The sequence below is a fragment of the Somniosus microcephalus genome, chromosome 7, assembly GCF_052327205.1.
Source record: "Somniosus microcephalus isolate GS21.2 chromosome 7, FLI_Smic_1.0, whole genome shotgun sequence".
NCBI lineage: Eukaryota > Metazoa > Chordata > Chondrichthyes > Squaliformes > Somniosidae > Somniosus > Somniosus microcephalus.
The window spans coordinates 89,264,993-89,292,162 of record NC_140993.1 but is presented as its reverse complement, the minus strand read 5'-3'; the positions used below and the strand labels follow the sequence as shown (position 1 = coordinate 89,292,162).

Genomic DNA, 27,170 nt, shown 5'->3' with positions numbered 1-27,170 from the left:
CAACAGTGGCACCCGCCGTGATGGAGCCTCTGCTGATAGCTCTGACAGCTGTCACAGAAGCTCAGACGCCTGCCATCCATGGATCCAGGAATAACTTCAGCAGATAATCTTGCCCAAGCTATTTTTTCACTGAAATAGTACTATTTATAGTTTAAAAATGGAGGGAGAATAATCAACAAAGACCCAAATACTGGGCTTATTGACATTAAGTTTGTTCACTCATCGCTATATTTATGACCTATTTTATGGCAATTGTTTTGTGAACTGGATTAATCGCATAAAAAAGGTAGTAAGATAGTTGAATCTGGAAAATTTGAACCATGTACATTTATGTCTACTTCAGTATATGGAATAAAAAACAAACACATAAAAATTGTCAATTCAAAATTAGTATATTACAAACATACAAGCAAGGTACAGAAGAGATACCTGTGGAACCTGTCTCCCATGATTCCATGATCATCTGTTCACTGAGTTGTTTTAGCTCCTGGTCTGTAAACTGTGCATCGATTTCTGGAAACATCTTCAGTATTTTATAAGTATTCAGACGCTCGGAACGTGTTCTGTGAAAAGGGCTACAAAGAAGATTGAAAAGAATGTGAGAAGACAATAATCTGATCTGTCTTTGCTAATAGATGGCACCTTTGCTTTATCGCTTTCGTTTGTTTTTTTGGATTACTCAGAAAATCTCAACATGTAGCTGTACCTCAGTCACAGACAAGGCTAAACACACACTTTCTTCAATCAATTGTACAAATGTCTCTAATAAATTGCAGTGAATATAGGATTAGGCTGCTTTTTCTCCGAGACATTTTTAACCACAACAAATACTTAGCTGAATAAACAGCATTCCCTAGCACTTCAGATTTCAATAAAAGGTGGACCATGCTTTTATAAAGAAGTTATTTTTAAAAATTGAGAAAACAAGGTGAAGGAGCAAAGCATTCAGTCATAAGGGTCAAGTCTCCAGTTGTGTGCTCAGACAAGAATCCAGCAGATAGACCAAACGCTGGCAATGCTATGCTTCGAATTCCCCACCAAAATGTTTTAAAAGTTTTTGGAAGCTTTGTTGAGAGCTTGCGCAGGTCTTATTAAACCCCCTAATATAATGCAAATGTATTTATATGGTTCTCGCAATGAATTCCATGGCCCTAAAATTTGTGGACTTTCACAAATGCAGGGAAGCTGGACCCCATGTACCCATGCCTGAAGATTCTAACTTCATCCCAAATTGCAGCGGCAGGGTCATTGAATGGCCAGGGCACGTGCGTTGTGCTTAATACGATCCACAGAAGCTTTTACCGGTTGCAATCGTCTGGTCTCAATGAAGCATATGAAGCTCTTGGGGAAGGGATTGCCTTTCTCTAAAGACCTGGGGCTCTCTTAAGGCCCCCAGCTGGCGTGAGCTGCTCTGAAGCCTTTCAAGAGTGGAATTTCCCACAGGAGCCCAGAACTCCCTAGAAATACCCCCTTGACATTGGGTGGGTATGAGATGGAAGATCTGTTCATGGCCCTCCCACTGGAATTTAAAGGTCTGGTGTAGACAGGGCAGAGGCCTGGCATAACCAAGTTCTTTCCTAAATTCCTGCCCCCCGGACAGAAAGCGTCCTTTCCGTCTTCCTGCAGCCTAGGAATTACCAGGGCAATTTGTTTCCTATCCTCTACTCTTGTAGCATTTATGACTGTATGGCCTAGAAATTGAGTGGGCTTAGCGCCCATTTTGCGGCGCTAGAGGGCATTGCGCTGGACTTACAGCCGGTTTTGAAATTGACTAGGGCCCAACATCGGCGTTACACCGGTAGCGCTGCGCCGGCACCGATGACGTCATCGGTGTGCGCAGCGTCCCGGTTGCCGTGGTGACGGGCCCCAGCGCCGAAATTCAGTTGCGGCCGCCTCGCCCGTGGCAGCCGCAACTAAGACTCTGGCAACAGAGTCTTACACGATTTTGCGCCGGCGCATAAAGGTGGAGCGGCGGCCGGCCGCCTGCCCGCACCTCCCTCCCCGGACTCCCCCACCCCCCCCCCCCGTGGAACAGATGCTTCTCGGCTGCGAGCCCGGCACTTCCCCGAGGTGCCGGGCTCATTTTTGTGGCGATTTAACCGGCCAGCGGGCGGGTGCAGGCAGCTCCTCCTTAACTGAAGGAGGAGGCCTGCACTTCCCGAGCCTGCCGCACCGCATCGGGCGCCGCAGCGCCGGAATAGCGCCAGTTTTCAGGCGCAAACAGCCTTCAGTAGCACCGGCAGCCGTTTGGGCGCGGCGCTACTGAATTTTTGGCGCGCACAGCGCGACTTAGCACCGGCGCTAAATTTCCGGCGTTAAGCCCCGGCGCAGCGCAAACTCAATTTCTAGGCCTATATATCAGGTGATTCTGGGCTTCCATGCTGATTGTTTGAAAAATTGGATTCTTAATGGCCCTGAATTTGCAGTCGGAGGCTTCCCGTAGGGAAATGCCTCCGATCCGCAAATAAAATCCACACTTACCTGGTGGTCCGGGAGGTACAGAGACTCGCGGTCCTGGGCCTTTCCGGGTGCCCGTGGGAAGAGGCCCACGTATCCCGGGGTGCAGGCGGATCGCAAGCGCCCCGGGATCACATGGGCCGGCCCAACGAATAACAGAAGGGAATCCCCATTCATGCTTATGGAGATTTCATATGTACGGAAACCCCATAAGCATGAATGGGAATACCCCAAAAAATACATCTACACTGCAAATGAATTTTAAAAAATTACATATTTAAAATTAATTAAAATGGCATTTAATTAAATAATTCAAACAAAAATTTTATTTTTTGAAAAATAAATTTACATTTTTTAAAGGGGCTAAAAATGCCTTATTTCACAGGTATTTAAATTTATAAATTATTGATAAAATTTTATTTTTGTTTTTTAAAACTCTTACGAGGTAAAAGCAGGCCTTATGCCTGCTTTTACCAGGCTTAAGAATTTCATAGACATTCGCTGGGCAGCAGTTGGGCAAATAGCCCGACTCTCCACCTGCGGATGTCCATTTCCCAGGCGGATGATCCCTCATGCGCATGCGCAGCACATGCCTAAACCTGGAACTTGCGCGGCCCTTACGGGCGCATACACCCACATACACACCCGTAGAGGCCGCAAATTACGGCCCAATGCTGGGACTGACTGACTGTTGATGGTTTGCAAACTTGGTTCATTTCATACTGCTGTTGCTGCATTAGTTTCACATTACTTCCTTCAGCTGTTTGCTGCTGCATTTTTTCAGCAAAGAACTTCTTTTGCACAGACCCAGAGCCACACCTGCCAGCAGTTGCAAACCTTAGCTAAAACCACAGTGATTAGCCTGGGTATTCCATTGGGCATTCCAATGGCAGTTAAGGGCTTGGAGGAGAACGAGGAGTTCAAGCAAGGGAAAGAAAGGCAGGTGTGCTTGTATATCAGGAGTTGGGTGCTCACTCAGAATAGGCCCAGGAACAACGTTTTCAAACCCAGGCACACCTATGTTGCCATGTCTGAGGAAACCTGCCTTCATTGTCTCTGCTTTATGACAGAGATTGTCACCAAGTTTGCCACCCACTGGAGTCTCACTCACAATGATCTAGCATATTGACAGCGTTGCTTGTTATTGGGAAAATTACCACAGCATTGAACTTTTACGCAACCGGATACTTTCAAGCAACTATTGATGACATTTGTTAGATTAAAATGGGCCTCTCTCCGACAACAGCAAGGGGGCTTGCCGCCTGCCTGTTTCCTGTCCAGGGTTAAAATCAGGGCTATTATTACACATCAAGAATCAATAACATATTTTGTACTGTGATGTAATTAATGCACTGGGTATACTACACAAAGTACTTTAGTATCAAGATCCTTTTGGGTTTGCACAATAGACAAAATCTTCTGAGACCCCATCCCATTGACTGGGCCCTGTCTACAGCAGGCAGTTTGTCAGAAAATTGCAAGTGCACCGCCCACATTTCACATTCACTTAAATCATTGCACCAGTCTACGCTGAATTCAAACGCAGGTTCCAGAGGTGAAAGACAGTATACAAAACTACTGCAAAACCTGTCCTGCATTTAAGTTAAAAGCAGTATTGCATTTTTGATCTTGAAATTCCTTGTATTTTTTGATACTGACATTTCTGGGTGTTCCTATTTCTATTATTGTTCCAGAGTAGTAAAAAATGCCATGCTCTGAATGAAGGTACTTAGAGAATCCATCCTTGAAGTAACTTGTTGAAGACTTCCTTAAAGCTTGATATAAGTGCCGCTGCATAATTATGCAGTGTATAAAACCAGAAGATTATATGTACAATCTAACATAAGACATATACAACACTCACACCAGGGTTAACGTGCTTTCTACAAACGTACTATAAACAACAACATTGGCAACTTATCCAACAGAAACAACATTACCTACATATCCTCTTACAGAACTGTGCTAACGATTAGGTCTTAATTTTACACATCATTGTATTGTGCTTGTAAAAAATGCAAGTAGCACAGAAATAAATTGGTTAAGTTTCATTTAATTGTGCTTTTTAGGCTGCCTTTTATGACAGAATGAGATGGCATAGATAAATTAGCTGATGCCTCGACATGGTCTGATCGGGTTATTATTTATGAAACCAATTATATTGAAAGAATTTACAGAGCTTCTCAGATCATATGTCAGCAAGCACACAGCTGAGAATGGATGAATCCTTATTTATATACAACTCATCATATTCCAAGCTATCGCTAGCTATCCCAATCATGGTTAAAGATATAACAATGTGATTTGTTTACTGAAAAAGGAGCTCTCACAATATCAAAGAGTACCTCGGTAATGAAACATGTCATCCTAACAACTTTAATAAATCATTGGCACTTGTAAATAAAGCCATGCAGAACCAACAATAGCAGAGTCAATGGGGTAATTTTAACAGGCAAGAATGGGTGGGTTGGGGTCAGGTGTGTAAATTCGTAGAAAAAATCATCGCGACCGCAACCCGGCTTGAACATGCTGACTTCCAGGTTTCACTGAGGCGTGTTTGGCTGCTTGCGAGCAACCTACTCGCCGGAGTCGGCAAGATCATCAGTGCAGGCGGGTGGGTAATGCAGACATCATTTAAGGTGATAATTGGATGTAAATGATGGCTTTTTCACAGGAATTTAACTTTCCTTCAGATTTAACGCCTCCAGCTTGGGAAACTGACCAGTAAAAAGGAGGCAAGTTACAGGTGCACTTCATGAGGGTCTATCAACTTCAGATAGCCCGCACTTAATAAATGCTCAGTTCTTACAGCTGCTTTATCAGTTCTCTCTGACAAACATTTAGCAGATAGTTCTTGTCACCATACAGGTTTTGGAGAACATTGGAGGCTTTCAAACAGAAACCGGCAGGATGGGAGGCAACTTGAATGTTTTTGACAGTACATCAGGAGAGGAAGATAATCACCATCCACCGCAGCGACGATGTGCTCTGGTGGGATCAGTAGGTGCACAGGAGATAGGTGTACAGGAGAGGGGCCGAGGTCACAGGAGGCACTACCCACGTAACAGGGTTTACAGAGGCTCAGCTTCCTTGACCTCTCGGAAGAGCAGTGCTTCCACAGTCTGAGGTTGTCACAACAGGTGCTCACAGACATCTGCAGCCTCCTAGAAGAAGAACTGCTACCTGCTGGATCTGGCAGACACGCATTAGCAGTGGCTGTGAAATTCACCACCACCCTCAATTTTTTTGCTTCTGGTTCCTTCTAGGGCACTACCGGAGACATAGAGAGTCTCACAGTCTGATGCACATAAATGCATGACAGGTGATGGATGGATTGTTTGCCTGGGCTGGGAGCTATGTAAACTTCCCCTGTGATAACAATAGCCAGAATAAGCAGGCAGTCACATTCGTGTCTCTGGCTGGCTACCCACAGGTATAGGGTGCAGTCAATTGCACACTTGTGGCAATCCGAGCACCACCACAGCAACTAAGAGTTTTTATCAAGCGCTGCTGGTGTGCAACCACAACTAAAGTTTCATACAGGTGTGTGCCAGATTCCCTAGAAGCTGTCATGATGCCTTCATACTGCAGCGGTCCAACATTTCAGATCTTTCCTTCCAGGAAGCAGACTTAAGGGCTGCCTCATGTGAGACAACTTGGTTCATGACACCTCTGAGGAAAGCCATCAATGAGGCGCAGCTATGTCATTAGAATATTCAAGATATGCTTCAAGTGCCTAGATAGGTCTGGTGGTGCCCTTCACTACTCACCAGCAAGGGTGTCCAGAATAATAGTGTTGTGCTGCGTCCTGCACAACATTGCGCAGCAGAGGATTGTAGGTGGAGCAGAACGAAGGTACTCATCACTCATCTTCAGATGAGGAGAATATTGACGGGGGAAGAGGAGGAATGTGAAGTTAGGGCACCCATTGCCAGGCCAGCCACATACATTTCTGCCAGGGATGCCTTAATGGCTTGAAGGCTCAGCTAGTGGTGACTCACAGGAACACATCACAAATGAAATCCTCCAGCCTGCTCCCACCCCCGCCCCCACGCCAACGCCCCCCCATCCTCCTTTGCACTAAACCGTCCTTCAACCACATCCACCCAACTGGTCCTGTCATGTATTGACATTCATCATGAATCAAGTGAAAGATCAAGTTGACACTTGGGACATAATAATAAGCAAGACGTGGAAATGGTGCTGATCACAACAACATAACATTTTGTTAAACACCCATGTGCATACCCTTGGTGAATTACAATAGCTTTCTCTTACACTTCCTACTGCTTCTATGTGGTTCAATAAGGAGTGTAGAAGAGCATGCCAGGAGCAGCACCAGGCGTACCTGAAAATGCAGTGCCAACCTGGGGAAGCTTCAACACAGGACTACATGCATGCTAAAAAGTGGAAGCAGCATGCTACAGACAGAGCTAAGCGATCCCACAATCAATGGATCAGATCAAAGCTCTGCAGTCCTGCCACATCCATTCGTGAATGGTGATGGACCATTAAACAACTAACGGAAGGAGGAGGCTCCCTGAATATCCCCATCCTCAGTGATGGTGGAGTCCAGCATGTGAGCATAAAAGACAAAGCTGAAGTGTTTGCAACCATCTTCAGCCAGAAGTGCCGAGTGGATGATCCATATCGGCCTCCTCCTGAGGTTCCCACCACCACAGAAGCTAGTCTTCAACCAATTTGATTCACTCCACGTGATATCAAGAAACGGCTGAGCGCACTGGATACAGCAAAGGCTATGGGCCCCGACAACATCCCGGCTATCGTGCTGAAGATTTGTGCTCCAGAACTAGCCACGCCTCTAGCCAAGCTGCTCCAGTACAGCTATAACACTGACATCTATCTGACAATGTGGAAAACTGCCCAGGTATGTCCTATCCACAAAAAGCAGGACAAATCCAATCCAGCCAATTACTGCTCCATCAGTCTACTCTCAATCATCAGCAAAGTGATGGAAGGTGTCGTTGACAGTGCTATTAAGCAGCACTTACTCACCAGTAACCTGCTCACTGATGTCCAGTTTGGGTTCCGCCAGGACCACTTGGCTCCAGACATCATTACAGCCTTGGCCCAAACATGGACAAAGGAGCTGAATTCCAGAGGTGAGGTGACAGTGACATTAAGGCAGCATTTGATCGAGTGTGGCATCAAGGAGCCCTAGTAAAACTGAAGTCAATGAGAATCGGGGGGAAACTCTCTACTGGCGGGATCATACCTAGCACAAAGGAAGATGGTTGTGGTGGTTGGAGGTTAGTCATTTCAGCCCCAGGACATCGCTGCAGAAGTCCTAGGCCTAACCATCTTCAGCTGCTTCATCAATGACCTTCCCTCCAACATAGGGTCAGAAATGGGGATGTTCGCTGATGACTGCACAGTGTTCAGTGCTAGTCGCAACTCAGGCTTTGTGCAGGGGGTCAACATTGCAAGAGAAGTCCTCTACCTACAGGGGCCAGGAGTTCCTCCAGAATGAAAGATGTGGGACCAGATCACCGAGGCCATCACTTCCAGCAATGTCACCCTACGACCTGGCTTCAGTGGAGGAGGAAAGGAGAGGACGGAAGAGAGGGGAGGGGGGGGGGAAGGTGAGGAGGAGGAGGAAGGGAGAGGAGAGGAGGAGGAAAGGAGAGGCGAGTAGAGGAGGAAGAAAGGAGAGAGGTGGGGGAGGAAAGGGGAGAGGAGAGAAAAGGGGAGAGAGGAAGAATAAACAACACCGTCACTCGATTTCACACGCCCAGCCATCATCTCCTCGAGGTTGACCAGCAAGACCATTTTCAGTGTCCTGCACTGAAAGTCAGCAGCCTTCCACCAGCCATGCTGCAGCCACTGGGGCAGAACTGTGTGACATCAGTAGGATAGGAAAAGGCACACGCAAGAGAGTCACTAAGAGAGTGCATAAGGGTGATGAGTTGATTTCTTTATGTCATATTGGATGGATAGATGTATAAAGTTGGATTGGAAAGTTTGCTTTGTGGTGGCTTTTATTTTAGCATTGTGGCCAAGAGGACGCTGTGATGGTCAGTAGCAGAAGTAAGGTAAGGTGTGGGACACTGTTGAAAGGGTATTGGGGTTGTGGTCACTGGTACCGCAGATGATTCCATCCCGGATATCCCGGCCAAAACGGGGCTGTCTGGGCTGCATCCTTCCTTCTGCTTCCTCCTCTTCCGCTTCATCCTCTTCTGTTTCTTCCTCTTCTGCGTCTTCCTCTTCCCTCTGCGAGCGGATGCTGGAAATCTGAAATAAAAGCAGAAAATGCTGGAAATACTCAGCAAGTCAGGCAGCATATCGAACTGAGACGTGAACTCTGTTTCTTTCTCCACGGAAGCTGTACTGCCTGACCAGCTGAGTATTTCCAGCATTTTCTGTCTTCTCAGAGACCTTCCTCTTACCATCCAAGGCCTTGCAAGCATCCTGCAGCAGTCCCTGCACACTTCAAAAATTTTTAACATGTATTGGACCAAGCCACTACTTCAATAAAATATAAAATATCCAATCCAAAAGCTTAAATGGAAACTTTCCTGAAAGATGTGTATGTCCCTTTAAGAAGTGCTGACAGCATCTCGTCAGTCTGCTGCATGCTCGCTTTTCAGAGCGAACTTAGGACCCAGCACTAAACTCAGCACTAAGATCCAAGTTAAGTCAGCGTGGACGTCAGGCTCTCCATATTTGCAACTCCAGGGCTAGCGCTGCTATCGGCAGCACTAAGACGCTCACCAAAATGGCGGCCGCTGAATCCCGCACCAGAGAAGGGCGTTAGAGTGGCGGTAGCCATTTTTTTCCCAGGATTGCTGCATAACTCGAGGCGGTAAATAGCCCAATTTCTGGGCCTATTTTTCTAACATAGGTTTAGGTTTATTAACAGCAACACAAAATATATCTTCTCATTTACTTTTTTTTCTATACATTATTTTCTTCTATTTCTCAAGGGAATTTCTTTTACAGCTGTGAAAAGATTTTGATCATGGTAATGATAAGATGATGAATATATTAAATTTTCGCAAAAGTGTTTGGAAGGCATTGGAATCCAAATATTTCTGCATTTACCAGTTACATAAAGATGGTATGAAGGATATTCTTGACTCAAAGCTGTTAAATCGTAATGTCTCTCGTGATAATCCTACTACAAGACTACTGATCAATACTCATTTACTGGTTATTTTTGCTCATTTTTATAAACAATATATGGGTACTATTCTATTTGTAAATATTAAGAACCAGTCAATGTTGGACAATTAACACATCAGAGACAAAGGCCCCGATTTTAACTGCTCCCACCTGCCGAAAACTGGGTGGGGAGCAGTTAAAATAACGGGTGTCAGTTACCACCACGATTCCCACTTCCTTCCTGGTGTGTCCCCATATTAACCTGCTCTTTTGAGCAGGTGAGCAGGACAACTGCAGGAAGAAAGTGAGGTCCTGTTTTAAATATGCAGATCGGATCTGATGATGTCATCAGGATCCGATCTGCAATACCAACCAGGGGGTTGAGCGAGGGGTGGGCAGTGTTATCTCCACCATCAGGCAAAACCTGCTGGGAGCCTGAGCCTGGGCCAGAAGAAGCCCAGCAGGCAAGTTTAAAATGTATTTTTCAGGTATATGATAACAGCTTAAAGATAACATGACATCCAGGTGTAACTGCTAGTCATGCTAGGCACGACACAACACTTCCTGGAAGCACAGGAAGTGCCGCACACACAAAGCTTGTAATATACAGGAAACTCTCTTTTAACCGGCACCTAAATATCCAGAAATCTCTCTTAACCGGCAAAATTCAGGAGTAGGTTCAGGTAAGTTTTACTGTATATTAGTGGCCGTGTAACCGGGGTTCCTGTATCTGTGGCCGTGTAACTGGGGTTCCTGCACCTGTGGCCGTGCAACAGGGACTCCTGGATCTGTGGCCGTGTAACCGGGACTCCTGCACAAGTGCCGGGTAACCGGGGCTCCTGCACCTGTGGCCGTGTACGGGGCTCTCATACCTCGGTAAGTATACCTCTCTGTAATCCGGACTTTTTGATCAACCGGCACCACGCCGGTCCCGTCGGTGCCGGATATAAAAGAGTTTCCTGTATTACTAGCTGAAGTCTCATGGTGATCCAGAATAGGGGTGTTATGCCAAATATTATCAGGGGCATTGATTTATCAGCATGAAGATGGTTCTGCAATCTAGGAACAGTAACAATTAAGCCTGGGGTTTGGTAGTACTGGGATGGGGGTTTCATACTCAAGCAGTAGTTTCAGAAAGTCTCTGTGGTCTGGAAGGAATAGAACGAAGACCCTGGCATTAAAGAATACTATGCAGAGGGGTTCAGGTTTTGGTCAGGATCTGGGATCAATGAGATGAGGGTCCTGTGATCCAAGACCACTGGTGCTGTCTTGGGATCATGGAACACTAGGAAAGGCCTACTAGGGTCTGGGGGCACAGGGTGGTTCTAAAAAGATACTGGGACCTGGGAGCAGGTTGGGTCCAAGAAGTACTATGGAGAACAGTCCCAGAGTTCAGGAGGATTGAGCAGGGGGCCCAAGAGCACTGGAGGACAGGGTCTGACAATACTGGGGATGGATGAGATCTGGCAGTATTCGGAAGGCAGGGTCTGGCAGCCATGAGGGATTGGGGGCCCTAGGAAATTAGGGACCAAAATATCCTCGGGACACTTTGGATGATCAGTTGCCCCTCCAGCATGTTCCACCTCTCAGACTCCTCCTTGGCCTTTCCACACCCTCAAACATCCCCCGCTGCTTTATCCACTGTTTGCCAATTTCTACCTTGAACTCCTGCCTTAAAATGTTTAGTTTATTTGTCACCTTATACAGTCTTAAACAGAAATTTCCACAAGCAAACAAAAATTACCTCATAAATTGTATTTACTATCTGCTGCTACTTCCAGCAGGAAATTCTAGAAGTGATGGCGGGTCAACAGGAGCAAGCAGAATGCCTTCCTACCCTGCCTGCTCCACTACCACCTGAAATCTTAACAAAAATTTCAAGGAGTAATTTTATTTGTGCAGCGAGAGGAAAAACTTCTGTGATTTCCACTACCGCTTGCTTTAGGGAAAATTATGTTGCAGCTGACTAGCTAACTGTGCTTATGTTTTGAATGAAAGAGTGTACAATTTAATTTAAGATTATTCTATTTGTTCACATTCCCTAAACTAGTAACCATATAATGTGCTTTATTGGTGCACATAATACTTCAGAAAATCTAATAAAATTGAGGTCTTGAATCTTTATTCCACAAAGGAATGCTGAAACAATAAATGAGACAAAAATATACATAGTAAGAAAATTCAATACCGTTCAACAAATAGCAAAGAAAATCTTGAATCTATCACACTGTTCCTTAAGTCATTAAAAATAACATCCAGTGATCTATTCACTTGCTCAAGAAGCGTCATCAGAAAATGCAGGCACAGCAGTTGTACTTTGTTTCCCTACTAGAGGAAACACACTCAACTGACTTCCTTTCCTTACTGCGTCAAGACTTCCCACCCCTGTCATTAGAAACATTAGTGTAAACCTAAGCAACGTACATCCTTTGCATATTACAATTTTCCATTATTACATGCAACTTGGTCATTGTCACAAGTCAAAGGCTCATAGGAACGCTAAGCTTCTACAGGAAATACCTGCTTGACTTGTGCTTACATTAAGTAGAAATTGGCACGTAAACGTTATACCAGCCAGGGCAGAAGTACCACATAGCAAATACTAAAGCTATATTGTTAATCTGCTGGTTAACCGAGTAGCTCAACTGGTCAAGAATTTTTTAACCCATAGGTTGTCAGTTTGAGAGCTACCTGTCACGCAAACTCACATGCCTCAAGATAGAATGCCATATGGAACCATGATGTACAAACTTGGGGTGGGGGGAGTGAAGAAACTCATATGGTCCCATTTGTCCAACTTGAACAGTTAAATCATACCTAGAGTAGAATTAAAAGGCAGCAGCCCAGCCTGTCCTTGCTTGTCAGCTGAAGGCGGGCACATTGCACCTAGCACGGAATGTGAAAATAAAACCCTAAAACACTAATTAATGTGCTGCTTACAATTAATTATTAAATAATGTTTATATTTTATGTCAATTCATATTAAGTGACTATTCTCCTTTACTGGTGATAGTTGAGGCCAGATTCTCTGGGTATCTCTGCATTGCTTACAGATGAGAGAACAGGCACGGGCAGGAGCAATTTAAATAAGAGCTTCAGTATGGTGCAACTGCAAGAATTATAAATTATTTTATCCCTGCATGTGTCTTTTTGTAGAAAACTTAAAAAAAAACATTTACAGGACTCCTTTGTGCCATCTCTGATCGATCACAGGAAGTAAAAGCCCAAAATTAAGAGGCCATAGGGGCAGTCTTTGACTTCCGCCTAAAATGGGTGCAAAGTCAGTGCTGTGGCCACACCGCCCACCCAAAGCCGGGCCTCATCTGAATGCTGCTGACAAACTGTGGTCACCAATTTGCCAGTTGTGGGAGAGCAGGAACATGGAAGCTACCCTGCTGAGCTGGCTGGGGAGGGGTGGGTGAGTAGCCAATCCAGGAGTGGATTGAGCACGCCCTGCTGTATTTTTGTGGAGCTGACCAGAACTCCTTCTCCTCCTGGCCACACATAAATTCCCCCAAAGATATTTTTGGCCCTTTTCACAAGTAGACAACAAGCAGTCCCTCTAAGGGCCACTGGTTAGGCCACTCAATGCCTGGTATAAATGGACGGAGTGTGCACAGTCATTGACCTGAAATGTTGGGGGTCATTTTAACCACCAAAAATGAGTGTGTTTGGGTCAGGTGGGATGTTAAAATGTAAAAAATCTCAAACACGAACCCAAACCCGTATTGTAAAATTATATCAAAAAGGATTGATGAACATTTGCTCCATAGGATAAATTCAGCACTCCAATTAGGGGTTATGGGTCAGAGAAAGGATTACAAGACTATAGCCCTGATTTTATGACCTGCACTCCTATATGAATTCACCCTTATATTCCATGCTCAGGCAATTTTCTTAAAATATTTTTAAAGTAAATAATTTTCACAGTAACACCATATTCTATTTATTTCTCATAAAAAAATCATTAACACAAAAATTATCTATAGGGATTAGATTCTTAGCAACAAAGGTTTTCCAGCATACTGGGAAACTTCATTAAACAACGGAAACATTACTTCCCTGGAGTGGAAATCCTGTCTGTGTGAGACAGCATCCTTTTGTGTATTGTCATGTACTTTCAGTCATCTTTGTGGTGTGGTATCCGTTATAAGATTAACTGTGAAATCAAATTCTGAACTATAAAATTTTTAGCGTGTTCACTATTCACATTTTACTTTCCCCTGTTGTGTTTTTGGTTTCCGACATTACAACAGCGACTACACTTCAAAAGTATTTAATTGGCGGTAAACAGCTTTGGGACGACCCGAGGTCACGAAAGGCCCGATATAAATGTAACTTCTTTCTTTTTGGTGTTTCACAATAATCATACATGTGTTAACAGAGCCAAAGTGCACTTCAATAGGGTGGCACTGGGTATGTTGGTTTATTGTTTAAAGTTTGTAACGCCCATGATAATTCTATCTTCTGTTTTTGTTTTCCCCCTCATAAATCAAGACAAAAGTACCAGCCCGACAGAGCTAAGTTTAACTTTAAACCTTCACAAAAAGGTTGATTTCCCCCCCGCAAAAAAAACTGATTAATAGAATTCTCTGCTGGTTTAATTTTTCACAAACAGATTAAAGTGATAATAAAGAATATTGTACAGCATTTATAAATAACTAGCTGAAGTGCCCGGCGGTGCCGAGGGATTTTTGAGGGCATGTTGTTGTTGGAAGAGAGAGAGAGAGAGCGACTGGGGGGAAGAGAGAGAGCGACTGGGGGGAAGAGAGAGAGCGACTGGGGGGAAGAGAGAGAGCGACTGGGGGGAAGAGAGAGCGTGACTGGGGGGAAGAGAGCGCGCGACTGGGGGTAAGGGGAAGGGTGGGGGGAAAGGGGAGGGGGAGGGGGGAAAGGGGAGGGGGGAAAGGGAGGGGGAAGGGGGGGAAGGGGAGGGGGGAAAGGGGAGAGGGGGGAAGGGGAGGGGGGAAAGGAGGAGGAGGGGGGAAGGGAGAGAGGGGGGAGGAAGGGGAGGGGGTGGGGAGGGAGGAGGGGGGAGGGAGGGGGGGGAAGAGAAAGGGGGGAGAGGGAGGAGGGGGGAGAGGGAGAGGGAGGGGGGAGGGAGAGGGGAGGGGAAGGGAGGAGGAGGAGGGGGGAGAGGGGAGGGGAGGGAGAGGAGGGGAGGGGGGAGGGGTGGGGGAAGGAGGGGGAGAGAAAGGAAGTGGGGAGCCAGCAGACCCTCTCCCCTCTGCCGGCGATGGCTCCGCTGAGCTCCGTGCTGCCCCACGCACTGACATGCCGAGCGCAGCGCCCCGGTCAGCCCGAGCCCCGCCCTCCCGAGGCCGGGCCTGAGGCGGCTGGCCGGGCCCAGTTGCCTTGGTAACCCTCCTCCCCTCTCCGCCTCCCGATCTCCGGGACCGGGCCTGAGCGGCTTGAGACGGCCGATTGTGGCTGGCGAGCCCGGTTGCTGGGGTAACCCTCTCCGCTCCCCCTCCCCTCCCGAGCCCCACCCCTCCCCCCTCCCGCTAACCTGCTCGCTTCCCTCTGGCCGCGCTCTGTGTGGAGGTGCGCGTGCGCCGTGCAGCGCAAGCGCGAGGAGCTTGCAGTGAGCCCAGCCAGCCTTTACCAAGATGGCTGGCCGCTGGTTCGGAATCGGGCCCAGCGGGGGGGTGGGGGGTGAGGGGTGGGAGGAGCTTGCCACAAAACAATTGCCTAGGGTCCAGCATGGCTGGCAACAGACGCCCAGGCTTCGAGGCCTACCTGCATAAATGGGGAAAGGTAGGAAAATTAATGAGATTAGATAAAAGGTTTAGAAAGTAATTAACTTTTTTTAAAAACAATATGGCCTAGAAATTCAGTTGTTTGCGCCAGCCGCTAGCGCCTTAGGAGGAGGAGATGTGGGGCGCTAGGCGGCTAGCGGCCGGGCGCTGCGCGATCTGCGCCTCTCCCCAACTTCAGTAAAGATTTAGCGGCGGCGCAAAGCCTTTGCGCGTGCTCAGCTGCGCGCGCAGATCCTGACGTCATTTCATCGTGCAACGCCCTTTGTGCGCCCCAAACCGGAAATTCAGTGGCGCCGGCCTATTGCGCGCCTGGCGCCCCTAGTGACTGGTAGAGGGGAACGGCTTCCAGTCGCTGCGGGGCACGGGAGGCGCTAATTAAAGGGCACTCCTCCTGCAGTAGAAATGGCAGCCATTTTGCAACGCTCCTTCTTTGTGAGAGACGGATCTTTGCAGAGAGACAAAGGTAGAGAGCTTTCTGGTTTGGCTCAACACTCGCACAGGTACTTGTGGCTTCAGGCCACAGCTTTGCACTTGTCTTTAACTTCAGAGCCATAGCATTGATTGGAAACATAATGGGGGCTGCAATGGGTGCAAACGTTGGCCTTCTCCATTGCATTCAAAGGGCTCAGAGACGCCGTGAGAGAGTGGCAGTCATGGCCAGAGGGAGAAGGGGCAACAGGCGTCAGCTAAGGAGGCCTTACCCACCCAGGGTATACCGCCAGCAGTTCTCATATCTGAACATGTCTGACGAGCAGTGTGTTCGGAGGCTGCGATTCCGAAGGGCGGTGGTCACTGAGATCTGCCACCTGCTTCGCGGAGATCTGCAGCCACAGCTGAGGAGCAGGACGTCTCTGTCGGTGGCAGTGAAGGTGTCTCTCAACTTCTATGCCACCGGCTCCTTTCAATCCGCTGCTGGGGACATTTCCAACATCTCCCAGTTTGCCGTACATTGCTGCATCCGTCAGGTGACCAATGCCCTTTTCAGAAGGAGACGTCAGTTCATCTCCTTCTCCATGGCCCTTGTCAAGCAGCAACAGCGTGCAATGGGCTTTGCAGCATTAGCGGGCTTCCCCATGGTGCAGGGCACCATTGACTGCACGCATGTGGCTTTGCGGGCACCTCTAGAGCATGCCGAGGATTACCGCAACCGGAAGGGCTACCATTCGCTCAACGTGCAGTTGGTGTGTGACCACAGGCAGATCATCCTAGCTGTCAATGCCCGCTTTCCAGGCAGCAGCCACGATGCCTTCATCCTGCGCCAGACTTCTGTGGCAGACATGTTCCAGGCCCAGCCTCACCCACGAGGATGGCTTCTCGGGGACAAAGGCTATCCTTTGTGCACCTGGCTGATGACCCCGCTCTGTGCGCCCAGCACCCCTGCTGAAGAGGGATACAATGACAGCCATCAAGCAACCAGGAACCTCATTGAGCAAACAATCGGCGTCTTGAAGCAACGGTTCTGCTGTCTGGATCGTTCCGGAGGAGCCCTACAGTACTCACCTGAGCGAGTCTCCCATTTCGTGGTCGTGTGCTGCATGCTGCACAACCTGGCTATCCGCAGGACTCAGCCACTGCCACCAGACATTGGAGGACCACCAGAGGAGGAGGAGGAGGAGGAGGAGGAGGACCAGCACAGGAGGGAGGCAGAAAGTGCAAGGGCCGCCCGTCGGCGGCTTATTGAACGTCGGTTCTAGGCCCCCTCTCAGGGAATGGCTTGTCACAACATGAATGTAGCCGCTCCACAAGCCCTCAGCCGAGCAGGGCAACCAGGACTTCCAAAAGAAAGCGTGGACAGTGCGATTTAAGAACATTTATTACTTTGATACCTCTGTGCCCTTCCCACATAACAAACTAATGGAGAGAAGCCCCCCGCAAAAACACAAATCGAGCAGTCTCGGCCTTTCAAATGTAATACCCACTGGAAATGTTGTGTACGCTGGGTATGGTTGTCGGTCTTTGGCTTGGACACTGTATTGTCATTGTTGTGGATCCCTGGGTTGGAGTTGCCCATGTGGGGGTGCAGCTGCGCGCGCGGGCCGGAGTGGGGGTTCCGAAATCTCCGCGAGCCGCCGGGAACGGTTTTGTTCAAAATGTCTGGAGGGGTCTCGGGAGGGGAGAACGGACACAAACCGATAACAGCACTTTTCAAACTAAACGTGAACCAACACGCGCTACAGTAACTGGGACGGAGAATTCATTCGAGATTGAGTGTTTGTTGCTGTGGTGGAAGCGGCGCGAGAGCGGATTGGAACTCGTTTTAAAACGGCTCGAAACGAAACGGCCGATCCCGCATTCAACGGCCGTGGCCAGGACCGTGATGTAAGCGTGAATGACTGAAGTGATTGATTGCCTTGGTTCTGGATGCATTTTCACACATTCAGCCATAGGAAATTAAATACTTCAATGTCGTCAGGTCAGTGGATCACCACCTGATAAAGAAAAATCTAAGTGAGGCGGCGCAGTCTCCAGGCAGAAACCCCAGGAGGAAGGGGTGGAGTCGGGGTTTTCGAGCGAGAAAAGGAGCGACTGGAAGAAGAGGGCTCAGGAGGCAAATGGCTGCCGCATCCCGTCCCGGGCTTCCAAACTCGGCCGCCGCCCTTCGTATTAGTAGCTCTGCATCCAGAACTCAAAGTGGGATTCAGTGATCGTGAAGAGAATTCAACGAAGGGGTTCGGAGTCGTAAGTCTTGCAGACATTATGGCCTAGAAATTCATTGTAGCCACTTTTGGGGTGTTAAAGTCGGGCGGCCGCTAAAGTTTGCGCCCACCGCCAAATCGAGGCCACTTCTGCGATATTCATGAGCTTCGCCCTAAGAGTTTGCTCGAGCGCTAAAACTGGCGCTGGACGCCTCTCTTTAGGCGCTAAGCCGAAGGTGCTGAGCGAGAGCGCCCAGGCCGGGCGCAGCGCAGGTGCGGCCATCTCGTGATTGACAGCAGACACCCTGGCGCCGGCCAGCTCTTAAGGGGGAAGGGTCGACTTTGTCTGCTGCCACGCCCTGGATAGTGGAGCCCTCCAGCTAGGCCTGAACACTGCTGCTGGACCCAAATAGTGCCTGAAGCCATGCAGAGGGCCCGTGAACGAGCGCAGCGCTTCTCAGAGCGTGATCTGAGTGTGCTGGTTGGTGGTGTGGAGAAGAGGCGCCATATTTTGTACCCGGACAATGGCAGGAGGGCGCCGCTCCGCGCCTACCGGAGAGCCTGGAGGCATGTCGCCAGCAAGGTGTCAGCCAACAGCGAGGTCCCCAGGACCGGTGTCCAATGCCGCAAAAAGTTTAATGACCTCACGCGGATTGTCAGGGTGAGTACCCCTTCCAGTGACCTCCTCATCCTTGCATGTGCACCTCACATTATGGGCAAAGGGACCTGAAAGCCCTAATGGCCAGCCCTCATCCAGCAGCTATGGGACAGGCATGAACATCAATTGCACATTCTGCACTTAACACACTGGCCAAGCTATTCCACCATGGGAGGCAGTGCACACAAGATCAGGGCGACACACTGGCCAGGCTATTCCACCATGGGAGGCAGTGCACACAAGATCAGGGCGACACACTGTACTTAGAGGCCGTCCTTTCTCTTGCAGGCCAAGCTGGCTAATAATCGGAAGAGCCGGACTGCGACCGGGGGAGGCCGACCCCAGATCCAGCCGCTCACCGAGCTTCAACATCGCGTGGAGCGCATCATGGGTGCCCGGGTGATTGGCCCTGTTGCATGTGGAGATGCCGACCCTGTTCTGGGCACCAATGGTAAGGACATCCACGTTTGGACCTCTCTCGTCCCACTTGCGCATCAAATCTACATCCTTTGCCACTGTCCGACCAATGCGCTGAATGCCACCACTCATGCATCCCTCGCTGACGGCCTCTCCTCACTCTAAAGCTACTCTTGTGCCTTCCTGGTTTCAGATGGTGAGGAGGAGGTCCCTGAACTTGCCAGTGACAGCCGCTCAGAGGAGGAGGAGGAGGAGGAGCAAGAGGAAGGCAGCCCATCAGGGGAACCCTCAGCCGTGGCAACCCATGTCAATGTAGGGGACACGTCTTCCCTGGAGGGGAGCGTCGCGGAAGTGTCGGAGGGGAGGGGAGCTCATGGGACCTGCGGCCTGCAGAAACGCGGGAGGGGGGTGCCAGGTCGGCGGCCTTCTCCCCAGAGGGGGGAAGGGTCGGAGGGGAGTCCAATTGCTGGGCCCAGCGGCCTCCAACAACGCAGGAAGGGTCGGCCAGCTCGGCGGCCTTCTCCCCAGAGGGAGAGTCCGGCCTCCAGTCCGGAGATGGTCTTCGCCGAGGAGATGGAACGCCTCGAGGACTTGTCCGTGGACTCGGAGCGCCGGCACACGGAGCTCATGGGGGTAGTGGCACAGTTGCCTGAGGCCATCGAGTCCCTCTCTCGGAGTGTCACCGACGTCGGGGCCTCACAGGCCACCAGTCGGGCGGAATTCGGGGCAGCTCAGGCAGCGAGTGGCCAGGTGATCAGTGGTGCCGTGCAGTCACTGGGTGCTCTGATGCGGTTACTGAACAGGTCAACAGGGGCACTCACTGCTGCCACACTCGCTGTGTCAGCCAGGCATCGCCAGGGCACCCGGCGCGCTGCAGCAGCACAGCGGTCTGTCCCTCGGCAGATTGGTGCGCATGCTGCAGTGCTGGCCCGGGCGAGTGCCAGTGTCTCAGGCGACCAGCGAGCGCCTGCCATCCGCCAGCTTGCCCCCATTCCTCCAGCCGCCACTGCCACTCCCCCAGTGGAGCTGCCAGGAGCTGCTGCAGCGACTGATGCTGGCCAGCCACAGCTGCAGCATTCAACAGCCGCCCGCTCGACGGCCAGACCACGACTAGGCCGACCCCCAAGGGCATCTGCCGTCACGACATCTGCCCCTCTGGAGCCTGCCCCCAGCCTTGCAGCAGCCAATGGCCTTACTTTGAGGAGGAGCAGCAGGGCGGGCAGGGGCCACACAAAGATGGCCAAGGCATCGACCTAGCGGGCCAAAAAGTCGAATGTGTGGCCAGTTGTGTTTGTTTTTTGAGGCCGAGAATTGGATGTTTGTTTTTTGAAGGCCGAGGATGTGATGTTTGTTTTTTACAAAGGCCGAGGATGACGGCCATTTTAGTTGCACTGTTTTGTTAATCCTCTCCAGGTTGTGGGAGCGAGTAATGTGTTTGAGTGTTTTTTGGGGGTTTCGTCTGTTTTTGGTTTTCATGTGGGAGGGGCCCTGAGTTTGTACAATAAAGCATTTTATTTATTAACATTGTCCATGTTTGATCTTTGAAGTGTTTGTTGCCTTAACCGGCTGAGGGCTTGCGGCGCGGCTGCAATCATGTTCTATCATTGGCACAAGCCATTCCCTGACAGGGGGCCTAGAAGTGACGTTCAATAAGCCGCCGATGGGTGGCCCTTGGACCTCCCTCCTGGGCTGGTACTCCTCGTCCTCCTCCTCCTCGTGCTCCTCCTGCTGAGGTGGGGGTCCAACGTGAGGTGGCAGTGCCTGAGTCCTGCGGATAGCCAGGTTGTGCAGCATGCAGCAAACGACGACGAATTGGGAGACTCGGTCCTGTGAATACTGAAGTCTCCCCCGGAGCGATCGAGACAGCGGAACCGTTGCTTGAGGATGCCGATTGTTTGTTCTATGATGTTCCTAGTCGCTTGATGGCTCTCGTTGTATGCCTCTTCAGCAGGGGTCATGGGCGCGTGGAGCGGGGTCATGAGCCAGGTACACAAAGGATAGCCTTTGTCCCCGATAAGCCATCCTCTTGGGGGAGGCTGTGCCTGGAACATGTCAGCCACAGTTGTCTGTCGCAGGATAAAGGCATCGTGGCTGCTGCCTGGAAAGTGGGCATTGACAGCTAGGATGCGCTGCCTGTGGTCACACACCAGCTGTACGTTGAGGGAATGGTAGCCCTTCCGGTTGCGGTAATCCTCGGCATGCTCCAGAGGTGCCCGCAAAGTCACATGCGTGCAGTCAATGGCGCCCTGCACCATGGGGAAGCCCGCTATTCTTGAAAATCCCACTGCACGCTGCTGCTGCTTGTCCAGGGTCATGGGGAAGGAGATGAATTGATGTCTCCTTCTGAAAAGGGCTTCGGTCACCTGGCGGATGCAGCAATGCACGGCGAACTGGGAGATGTTAGCGATGACCCAGCAGCGGATTGGAAGGAGCCGGTGGCATAGAAGTTGAGAGCCACCGTCACCTTCACTGCCACCGACAGAGACGTCCTGCGCATCAGCTGTGGCTGCAGATCTCTCTGAAGCAGCTGGCAGATGTCTGCAACCACCTCCCTTCTGAATCGCAGCCTCCTTACACACATCGCGGCAGACATGGTCAGATAGGAGGACTGCTGGCGGTATACCCTGGGTGGGTAAGGCCTCAGTTGGCGATGCCTGTTGCCCCCTCTGCGTCTAGCCAGGGCTGCCACTCTCTCACAGCATCTGTAAGCCCTTCTGGCATAAGGCTGAAAGTCAGCGTTGGCACCCAATGCAGCCCCCATTATATGCTGGGAAACAATGAGCTCTCAATGAAGGCAAAGATAATTGCTAAGCTCTGGCCTGAGCCAAAAATACCTGTCCTAGGGTTGGTCCAAACCAGTAAGCTCTCCTCCTTGGTCTCTCTCCAAAAAACCGTTGCACAAGAGTGAATGCTGCAAAATGGCTGCCCTTTATAGTGCAGGGTAAGTGCCCTTTAATTAGCGCTCCCCGCGGCGCGCCTCGGCTGTGTACCGTTCCACTTCACAGTCGTTCGGGCCGCCCGGCGCACAATGGGGCGGCGCGAGTGAAGTTCCGGTTCGGGGCGCACAAAGGGCGTTGCACTAGTAAATGACGTCATGATCTGCGCGCCGGCGCTAAATGTGTACTGAAGTTGGGGCGAGGCGCAGTTCGCGCTGCGCCCGGGCGCTAAGCGCCTAGCACTCGAGATCTACTCCTCCTAAGGCGCTAACGGCTGGCGCGCCCAACTGAATTTCTAGGCCTATACATACCATGAGCTCCAACTTAAGCGCGCCAACGAAAGAGTGCACTCGAATTTGGACACAGGGACAGATTCTCCTTTGAATCCATGTAAATGGAGAATGTATGTTTATTATGTCTAGATTCATTCTAATGTATGCAAATGTCTAATTTAGTTCATTGACCTGTAATCTTCTTATACTGTCTGACGTTAAAACTATAAATTAAGATAATTAGAATTAAGCCATTGCAGTAGTGATCTCCTTACTGGACTATAGAATACTGTCTACAACAGAGACCACATCTCACATATATCTAGAGAACCGTGAAGGGGTTACATTTTGGGGGCTCATCTGGGATCGTGGTCTATATATGTCAGTAAACTAACAGTATTGAATGCTCATTGCTAAGAGAGTGGTTTGTGGTTTCTCCTGGGCTGTTTGGGCATAAAAGGTGGATGTTATTGAGGTTGAAGCTTGGTGCAAACGGAAGCAGATAGCTACTACCCATGCCATTGTGCTGAATGGCGTTGCTAACGATGACCCTGATGATGTCTTGCTAAGGGCTCTGAATTGTGTCAAAGCCTTTGGAAAGGTTAGGATAGTTGAGCGCTGCTTGGATACAGCTACCAAGAAGCAGTTTGTGTTGATCCAGACATCAGAGAACCTGGGAGGTCATGGTTTACCTGAGGCAGTTGGACTTTCTGAAGAGGCTGGTCCCTGGCCAGTTCAGTTTGTCCCTATTACTACTAAGGAAGAAGAAGGGTTTCAGACCAAGTTGTTGTCATTCTTGAGACAAGAAGGAAAGACTGTTGCTGATGTCAAAGGTCTGATAGGTCCTTCGGCCCTGGATATGAACACTCAGTTGGTCAGTGCCATTAGTTCTCTGGTGGATAAATGCACCAATCTGCCCTTCGAGGCTCAGGGATACCGTAAGCTCCGTATGTTCTCAGGAGTGAGACCAACTCCCAGTGGGGAAGAGGAGTACGACTCCTGGGCTGAGTAGACCCTGCCTCTGCTAGAGGAATGGCAGTGCAGTGACAATGTGAAGAGGCAGAGAATAGTAGAAAGCCTTAAGGGTCCTGCTGCTGACATAGTAAGATTCTTAAAGGCACAGAACACCTCTGCTACTTCCTTTGACTACATGCAGGCTCTAGAAACTGCCTTTGGAACTACTGAAACCATTTCAGATTTGATGGTCAGATTCAGAAGCACATTCCAGTGTGAGGGAGAGAAGCTGTCCAGTTATCTGCTGAGAATAGACAAACTGCTGCATTGTATGTTACGGAAAAGAGGGATTGAGTTGCCTGAAATGAATCGGTTCCGCATTGAACAGGTTGTGCGAGGTGCATTGCTCGAAGACGTGACTGCTCTTCGCATACGCATGACCCATAAGTTGCGAGATCCACCTACCTTCACTGAGCTGCTAAGGGAAGTCAGAGAGGAGGAGGATATGCTTCAGGCCCGGAATGTAGCAAAGAGTGCTGTGATGTCCAAGCTTGTGACTCCGGTTACAGTTCCTACTCCTAAGGGTGATGTCAACCCTGAGATGGAACAGCTGAAGAAGGAAATAAATGTCATGAGAGCCGAGATGGCATATTTTCGGTCTAAGCCCAACACGGAAAGGGATGACGCACGGGTGCAAAAGGTTGAACACCCTGCGAAGTCTAACAGCAAAATGAATGATTCCTCTAAAGGATATCCCCATGAAGGAGATAGACCTGGAGTCTTTTGTTATAACTGTGGAAAGGATGGACATTTCAAGCGAGAATGTAGAGGTGAGGAAAATCTAAAAAAAGTAAATGACCGTCTCATAAAACTTACCAAGAAGTCGGGAAACTACAAAGGGGCACAGTAACGGAACGGCCTGCTGTCCCTGTAGTTAAGACACGTTCCACTAAGTGCAATAATAGACGAGGGGATATGAAAGACATCATACCTGAAGGTTTAGTAGGGCCGAGTTCTGCTGTATCAATACAGATTGAAGGCATTTATACTAAAGCTATCCTCGACACGGGTTCTCAGGTTACCATACTGTACAGATCCTTCTATGACCGATACCTGACGCATTTGCCGTTAACCCCAATCAGTCTTCTGCAGATCTGGGGCCTTAGTCCTGCTGATTACCCATATGATGGCTATTTGTCGCGGAGGTTGGAGTTCTTGGAAGCTGATGTAGGGACCACTGAGACCATTGATGCACTTGTGTTGGTTTGCCCTGACCCCATGGTGAAAGGTGAGGTTTCCATACTGGTTGGCAGTAATACACCCATAGTGAGACGACTCCTGACAAGCTGCAAAGAGCAGGGAGGTGAAAACTTCTTGAGCACCAGACACATTCACCCTGTTTTCAAAAAGGCTTTTGAGAAACTGCCTGAACTTTCTTCCGACGTAGATGATAGCAAAAGAGGAACTGTGTGGTACGTTCGAGCCAAACCTATCACCCTGCGTCCTGGAGGAGTGGCTAGAATCCCTGGGATACCAAAATTCCCTGGAACGCCAGGTACTGAAGCCATTCTGATAGAGTCACCTGATGATCCTGCAGAAGAGTCACGGTTTCCAAATGAGCTTCTGGTGAGACCAGAGTTGCAGACCCCGACAGCTGTGATGTCAAGGAGAGTTACAGTGACCGTGAGGAATATGTCAGGCAAAGGAATCACATTGAGGAAAGGAATGCTGATTGCGCATCTGTTTCCTGTAAATGTACTGTCGTCACATGTGAAGGAAGAGTCCAAAGTTAACTCAACCGGAGATCTGACACCCTCCTCCTTCAACTTTGGAGATTCATTCGTTCCTAAAGAATGGAAGGACCGATTAGTCAGGAAGATGATGGAGCGGAGAGGAGTTTTCTCTACTCGTGAGTTTGATGTTGGTTGTAGTAAGAGTACTCGCCATTCTATCAGAATTACCGAGGATAAACCCTTTCGGGAGAGGTCTCGACGGCTGGCACCAGCTGACATCGAAGCAGTGAGACAGCACCTGTCGCAGTTAAAAGAAGCTGAGATCATTACCGAGTCCAGGAGTCCTTATGCATCTCCTATAGTGGTGGTGAGGAAAAAGAACGGAAAGATTCGGATGTGTGTGGACTTTAGGACGCTTAACAGACGTACTATTCCCGACCAATACACCGTTCCAAGAATTGAGGATGCACTGGCTTGTCTTAATGGAAGCAAGTGGTTCAGTGTGTTGGATCTCAGAAGTGGATACTACCAAATACCGATGAGTGAATCGGACAAAGAAAAGACAGCCTTTATATGTCCAGTTGGGTTCTACCAATTTGAAAGGATGCCACAGGGAGTTTCAGGCGCTCCAGCAACTTTTCAAAGAATAATGGAACAAACAGTTGGGGACATGAACTTGCTCGAAGTATTGGTGTACTTGGATGATATCATTGTGTTTGGGGCAACCCTTGAAGAACACGAAGCTCGGTTGCTGAAAGTGCTTGGTCGCCTGGAGGATGAAGGTCTCAAGCTATCATTGGACAAGTGTCAGTTTTGCCAAACATCCGTGTCCTATGTGGGGCATATTGTATCACAGGATGGAGTAGCCACAGATCCATCCAAGATCGAAGCTGTTACCACATGGCCCAAACCGAACACAGTGACTGCCTTGCGGTCATTTCTTGGGTTCTGCGGATATTACAGGCGCTTTTTGCAGGATTACTCCAAAGTGGCCCATCCTCTGAATCAGCTGCTGGCTGGTTACCTCCCACCAGCCGAGAGGAAGAAAAAGGCTAAAGGTAAAGAGAACAAGGACTACTTCAAACCCTCTGAGCCTTTTGGTGTTAGATGGGATGAGAAATGCGAAGAGGCCTTCCACACCTTAAAGCAAAGACTTACTCAAGCCCCCGTGTTGGCTTTTGCAAACCCACAGCTGCCATATGTGCTACACGTGGATGCCAGTCAAGAAGGGTTGGGTGGTGTGTTGTATCAGGACCAAGGAGCAAGGCTGAGACCCGTAGCGTTCATCAGTCGCAGTCTTACGCCATCAGAGCGTAACTACCCAGCTCATAAGCTAGAATTCTTGGCGTTGAAGTGGGGGGTGGTGGATAAGCTGCAGGATTATCTGTATGGAGCGAAGTTTGAAGTGAGGACAGACAATAATCCATTAACCTATGTGTTGACTTCGGCAAAACTTGATGCCACCGGCCACTGCTGGCTTGCTGCACTATCTGCTTATGACTTTAGTCTCAGGTACAGACCTGGGAACCAGAACATTGACGCAGATGCTCTGTCTCGTCGCCCACACTACCAGAAACTAGAGTGGGAAGATGTTGCTTCAGCAGATGTGAAAGTAATGTGTCAGATGTCCGTGGTATCTGGACCAAAGAATTCATTTCATGCCCGAGAGATTGACCACTTGGGAGCGTCAATGCATGCTGTTCCCCAGGCATTTTGCAACCTTTCCAGTTTGGATGTACAAAACTTACCCATGTTGTGTTCATCTGAAATATCCAAAGCACAACAGGAGGATCCCTGTATTCATGAGGTGTTTTCAGCTCTCCGTCTGGGTGATATTACACAGATCGACAAATCAAAACATCCTGACTGTCATCTGCTCCTAAGAGAATGGGACCACTTGGAAATTAAAGAGGGAGTGTTGTGTAGAATCACTCACCCACCCACTAAACCATGTCATTCACAGTTGGTCCTGCCTGAAAAGTACAGGGAAATAGTGATGAAGTCTTTGCATGATGACGCAGGTCATCTGTGAGTAGATAAGACCTATGGGTTGGTCAAGGACAGATTCTATTGGCCGCGTATGAAGTCTGCGGTTGAGGAGTTCTGCAAGTCCTGTGCACGCTGTGTCCAGAGAAAGACTTTACCTAAAAGAGTTGCTCCTCTGTTTCACATGAAAAGTGATGGACCTCTAGACCTTGTCTGTATGGATTTTCTGTCCATCGAACC

At 49.1% G+C, this 27,170-nt stretch overlaps 1 protein-coding gene across 3 annotated transcripts in view; it reads right to left on the bottom strand.

The window, feature by feature from the left end:
* Nucleotides 1-27,170, bottom strand: part of cnbd1 (cyclic nucleotide binding domain containing 1) — a 345,231-nt gene that overhangs the window by 194,938 nt on the left and 123,123 nt on the right. For all 3 annotated transcript variants that reach the window (XM_085992714.1, XM_085992717.1, XM_085992716.1), the window contains one exon: nt 430-575. In XM_085992714.1, the coding sequence (XP_085848840.1) occupies nt 430-523 (94 nt within the window). In that variant the 5' untranslated portion in view covers nt 524-575. The remainder of the gene's footprint in view (nt 1-429; nt 576-27,170) is intronic.